This window comes from Stigmatopora argus, chromosome 4 (assembly GCF_051989625.1).
Source record: "Stigmatopora argus isolate UIUO_Sarg chromosome 4, RoL_Sarg_1.0, whole genome shotgun sequence".
Lineage (NCBI taxonomy): Eukaryota > Metazoa > Chordata > Actinopteri > Syngnathiformes > Syngnathidae > Stigmatopora > Stigmatopora argus.
The window spans coordinates 10,307,967-10,314,202 of record NC_135390.1 but is presented as its reverse complement, the minus strand read 5'-3'; the positions used below and the strand labels follow the sequence as shown (position 1 = coordinate 10,314,202).

At 38.0% G+C, this 6,236-nt stretch overlaps 1 protein-coding gene across 2 annotated transcripts in view; it reads left to right on the top strand.

Moving 5' to 3' along the window:
* The window catches only part of ptpn3 (protein tyrosine phosphatase non-receptor type 3), a 19,896-nt gene extending 16,208 nt beyond the window's left edge, over positions 1 to 3,688 (top strand). For both annotated transcript variants that reach the window (XM_077598528.1, XM_077598527.1), the window contains exons 24-26: positions 820 to 965; positions 1,047 to 1,182; positions 3,159 to 3,688. In XM_077598528.1, coding sequence (XP_077454654.1) covers positions 820 to 965; positions 1,047 to 1,182; positions 3,159 to 3,233 — 357 coding nt within the window. In that variant the 3' untranslated portion in view covers positions 3,234 to 3,688. The remainder of the gene's footprint in view (positions 1 to 819; positions 966 to 1,046; positions 1,183 to 3,158) is intronic.
* Positions 3,689 to 6,236: the final 2,548 nt, after the last annotated feature.

Here is a 6,236-nt window from a genome sequence, read left to right as displayed (position 1 = left end):
AGTATACATGAAAAATTGCATATTGTTGTTAAAAGCCACATTCCTCCATATATAATGAGACCCCATGTATACCACACTGTAGAAAATAAAAGTTGTGCTCACTTTTTTTTAAATAAGCTCAACTCAAAGTTTTAAGTTTCCATCTGTAACCTATTTTGAGTATTCTACTCATCTTAATAAGGTAACACCATTTTATAATACGTTTGTCTTACTTGCCATAAGGTCTGCTTACTTAAAATGTTGAGTTCTGCTTGCTTCAAAAAGTTCATCTTGCTTAAAAATTATTAGCAAAATATGGATTTTCAAGTTTTGCATCAAAACTTGAAATAGGGAACCCTTTTTTAAAAAAAAAAAACCCTTCAAAAAAGCTTTTCATCTACAATTTGCTGAATTTGCCGAAAACTGAAAATTTTAATTAAGCAGAACTTAAATATTGAAATGTGCAGAAGTTAAGAGATATTACGGGAAGTTAACGGTATGAACTCTAGTTACTCATGCTATGAATAAGTAACAGATGAAAATTTGAGTTGTGCTTACTCGTATTCTTAAATTGCCTTTGAAATTTGTAGTAAATTCATTCATCTACAAATCATGATTTTATCTTTCAGTTTTTTTATTGCACATTCCTATATGAATGCAATTAAAGAAAAAACACCCGAAATTGCGGGATAGCCAATCGTAGGATATAAATCATTTCAAATAAAATAAATGAATCAATTGAAACATCTATTTTTGGGGGAAAACTGTTACCGTATGACAGTAATTACCGTTCTTGGACCTGTCTATATGAGTTATTGTACTTTTTGTGTGCCTACTCAGCTGGGTGAAGAGCGTGCAGTCACACACCTCCAGTACGTGGCGTGGCCCGACCACGGCGTACCCGACGACCCTTCCGACTTCCTGCTGTTCGTCACTTCGGCCAGGGAGAGGAGGCGAGCCGAAGAGCCTCTCATAGTTCACTGCAGGTAACGTGGCCTCTCATTAGACTGGAGCCCCACCGCTGAGCTCCCGACGCCGTTCACACGGGTCAAATGCTTCTCTTCCAGTGCCGGGATTGGCCGCACAGGTGTTCTGATCACCATGGAAACCGGTTTGACGCTGCTGGATCGGGGGCTGCCCGTGTTCCCGCTGGACATTGTCAAAACACTGAGAGACCAGCGAGCCATGATGATCCAGACGACGGTACAGTGGAGCAAACACGGTTCATGCCAGGAACATTTGTTCTAATGTCCCGAAGGAAATCATGGATAATCTTTTTCAGGGTCAAATCCGATGCCATCTGCAATTTTTATTTGTCTTTACTAGGGAATCACAGGAGCACTACTGAAAAAGAAAAACTAAAAAGAAACCAATGAACAAAGAAATAGATGACAGTAATATGGTATATTTTTGCTTTTTGTAATTGGAAAACAAACCAAAAAGGGGATGACAATTTTTGTCTCTTACTTTTTGTCATTGAAAAACACAAATGGGGGGAAAAAGAGCACCAAAAAAATGTTTTTCTTTTCCTTTGACGTTTCTATTGAGCTATTCATTGTCTCTTTTGCAATTACCTTTTGCTCTTGCTTTTTCAAAATGGTTTGTCAATTAAATGGTGTTGTGAGGGGCTTTCCAAACTGGAATAGTAATAAATGAATACTTCAAGCTTACCTGGAGGCAAGTGAGGTCAGATTAGCAGAGTTAAGATATATGAGGTCACAAATAAAAAGAATAAAATAAAATTCCCAGAGCAAAATATACACAGGCCACACTCATTTAAATTTGTCACTATTCTAATTAGTTTTCACTTGAATTCAATTTTTATTTTTTTGCCTTAAGTTTTTACTCGTTTAGAATGAATTTTGTTCTTTCTAGGATATTTTTTTTATCAATCATGCCTTATATATATATATATGTATATATTATATATGTATATGTATGTATATATGTCTGTATATATGTATATATCTATATATATGTATGTGTGTATGTATGTGTATATATATATATATATATATATATATATATATATATATATATATATGTATATATGTATGTATATATATTACTATTCCCCCAACCTTTTAATTAAGAAATGCATAACATTTATTTAGATTTATTTTTTAATTGCCCATCACAATATACCTGCAGGCAGTGTTCCCTCTAAGCTGCGCGCGTGCGCAATTGCGCACTACTCTCGTCTTCTCTGCGCAGCAGCAATCATATGGCGCGCAGTAAAAAAAAAAAAAATTTTTTTTTTTTTTTTTTTTTTTTACCCCTTTCCCCATGATGGCGCCGTTTAAGCGGCAGCCAGTGGCAGTAGCTCTGTCCACTTATGTTTTTCGTGTTTTACAGCATGTTTGACATGAAAAATTAGAGGGAACATTGACATGCACCTGCTTGTGGCAGGTGTGATACTGGTGTGCCCATAGCGAGCAATGATGATGTCGTGACCGGATGATTCGCCTAAAGTCGAATGAACGTTCGGCGGAACGTCCATTCGGCGACCTGCCCGTCTGTCAAACGTCCGTCGGCGAAACGTCTTTAGGCGAATCATCCGAGTACCGATGATGTCGCTCACACTGGTACTCGGTGCGCTCAGGGAGGTTGACTTTCTGCTCAGACCAACGAAAAATTAGAGGGAACATTGCCTGCAGGCAACATTAATTAATAGGTACAGTGCAGCAATTTCATTTGAAATGGCAAAACTTTTTGCTTTCCCCTTCAATATATCCAAGGTGTTTTATACTGCACTTACACATCCGCCATTCAGCACACACAGAGTATTGCAATAATTCCACATAATTTCAGTCCAGCTTCAGCTTTTCAGAATTGAATTGGCACGGAAATTGTATTCTCTATTTACTGCTCGAAAGCAAAATGTGCACAAAAGTGTCTCCAGAATCCTTGGCACATTGACGTGAATTGAGGAATTGTATCCAGAAAGTGTTCACTGTGCTTCACTTTTTCACATTTTGACAGCTTTGTTCTATAATGGAATATTTTTTCCCTCCAAAAAATGTAGGCGGGAGACTCAATAACAAGTGCCTGTAAAAAAATACTTTTTTATATACACATATATAATAGAGCTTTACAGGACTTAAGTTAGAGGATAATAACAGTAGTATTCGTACAGTAATATTTTCCCTTTCTCTAACTTTGTAATTGATCTGTTCCAGTGTCAGTACCAGTTTGTGTGCGAGGCCATTCTGCGAGTCTACAAGGAGAAGCACGGGGGATCTACGGCCCCGTAGCCTAAATCAGAAACAGCACCAGAGGAAATTGAGCCTCATAACTTCCACTCGAGCGACTCCCACCGAGGGGCCGACGAGCACCGCAAGAGATTAACCTCTGTTGTGCCCGTGGGGTCGCTACACGGTCTGGATGAAAATTGCTGTACGTCGCATCCAAGCACAGCTGGATGGAGAGCTCTGTAGCCGAGATCAAAAAGGACACCTTGAACCTTACACTCATCTGCCTTACGTTCTGCCCAGCTTGAATGAGGTACGCAAAAGCTGCTAAACTCAGGAATAAGTTAGCCTTGTTTGCGAGACAACCGACGGAAGGAGGCGACGTGATTGTAATCTGGATTTTCTGCACGTTTTTTAGTAGGTGAGCAGGAGTCGGAATATTCTGTGTGGGGTACTGTGGTGTTCCTGCCACTTTTCACTTAAATTATTCGCAATGGAATAAACACTGATTTGTATGACTTTTGTCGCTTTTATTAGGGTACCTAAGGTGGGCTATGTGGCTAATTTTCAAGTTTTAATACATATTTACAACACAGTATTAGATTTTTTAATATACATTTCCATCAAATATAATAATTTCAAGAGCTGTGAACATGATAGAAAGAAAGTAATCATAATGAATGTAATTTAAAATGGTTGAACTTGTGTTTAATTATATCAATGATAATATACTGAGATGGACCTGCATGTGAATAAGAAAAGCCATCACTGCCATGACAACTCACAGTAGCAGAGTAGCAAATGTTTGTATTTAAATAACATTGTTTTTATTCTTTTCATTTCTTTTACAGATTATTTCGCCTTAAAAATGATGTGTTGAATTATTTAACATGGAAAGGCTCAGATGCCTTAAGTATAATTCAGTTATGATATGAGCATGGATTCTGCTCGTATTATGAGGATCCACTGTACTATATTAAAAAAAAAATGATTTTCAGGTTTAAAGCTGATTAAATGCATAGTATATACTCAAGAAAACTAAGTTCAAGCGGTATAAGTCCCACGATACTTTAAGAATCAATAGTATAACTTATTTTTTTGTTTTTCTCGTGTGCCAAATTGGCAGAGAGCTGAATGCATATTACAGTTGAATGTGCCCTTGCCCTACTACTACTTAAATGTGCCACATCTTACAATCTGGTTGTCCCCTGCTGTATAAATCATTTAAAAAAGAGAAAACAACAACAACGCCTATGGAGACGTCATTTATCGAACCCCGAATCTTAAATTGTCCTTCAAACGACTGACTCGGAAGTTGGCATCTAATCAGAGCAACTATCGGCATCCCAGAACAAGCGGCAACAGACTGGTATGATAACATTTTGCCATCCAAGAAGAAACCATAATATTTACTCTGTTGTTTTCATGTGGCACACTTCACCATGGGTAATTGCAAAATTCATATTCTGAACGACACGACAGATGCACTGTACCTGATATTAGTGAGTCGTACACAAACATTTGTGTGTGTGTACATAAAACAAAGCTTGAGATATTCACACAGTAATCTCGTTTAAAAGAGACATTATGACAAAATGAAACACAGACCTTTCACACTGATGAATTTGGTGTTTTGGGATAAAAACAAGTGCGTCACAAAATAAGATTATTGTGGAAGACAATTAGTTTTAGATGAGATTCATGTTTGGTAGTACATCAGTGCAATGTTATGCAAAATATTTTAAGATGGGATACAAGAACAGTTTTTAAAGCAATACATTTGATTGCTTAATGAGTGTGTATTTCTATCAATATGCAATAGCTCAATGGACAAATACTGTTATATTCACATAGTGTGTGTGTGTGTATGTATGTGTGTATATATATATACGTATACATATACACACATATACACATATAGGCATACATACACACATACACAGACACACACATTCCCATATATATCAGTGGTGCGCCGTCGGGGCCTTCAAGGCCTTCTCTGCTGGCCTAAGAAATATCTGAATCATATATTATATTTTGTCCATCAATACTTCTTAAATAATTCCAAATTGTCTGTCAGCTTCCTTTCATTGCTTTTCCCCCCTGGTTACACTGCTTCCAGATGTGTTTTCATATTGAAGCATTTAACCAATCATATTTCAGCCATTATTTGTTGCCAGGGTCAGAAATTATCCTCAACGCCTTCACAATCAGTTCTGCAGGCTCTGCTGCATTAAACAAGCGTCGATAAGACTGTTGCTTTAACCAATCAGAATTCGATTTAGTAACACCAAGGCCATTTCGCAGGCAGGGTGATACGTCATCGCTTTCACCAACTGATTGGCTAGTAGGCGGACCAAAGCCAAAGTGAGCCAGCCAGAGATCGCAAACTCCACCCACAATGGCGGACGGAGGAAAACAAATGGATTTGGTTGCAGATTTGCTCACAAAGCTATTTTCCAGACGGACTTTTCCAGAAAAAATGGACGTCATTAAGAAAGGGCGGTCAACTCCGAAGCTAGCAAGCCTGTTACAGCCTGGAAAAGGGTGTGTGCGCCACTTTCAGTGCGCTAACTATGAGAGAACTACCAAACAGTATTTGGAGCGAGCTGCACAAGCAAATATATTGTTGTGTTTATTTAAAGCCATTTTCAAGACGGACTATGCCAGAAATATGACAGGACAGGCTTGACTTTCATCATTAGCTTCGATGGCGATAGAAAAGAAGGAAGAAAGGAAGGAGGATGGATATTGTGTACAGTTAAAAAGGATTTTTGGTGAGTAAAATATGGCTATATTCCTAAATAATATTTCAATTGTGGGCCCGGTTCTGATATCTGAAAAGCTCCAGTGTTTGTATTTAATCACTAAATGCTGCTAGGAAGTGGATTTTACCCCATTTTAGTGCAATTTTTGCCATTTCGCCATTGACGTCCATTGCTGTCTTTTCTGGGGGAAATCACCCCCTGGCCTGGTTGTAATGTCTCAAAAGCTCCAGTATTTGTATTTAATCAATAAATGCTGTTTTTGGCTGGATTTTACCCCATTTTCGGGCAATGCCCGTAT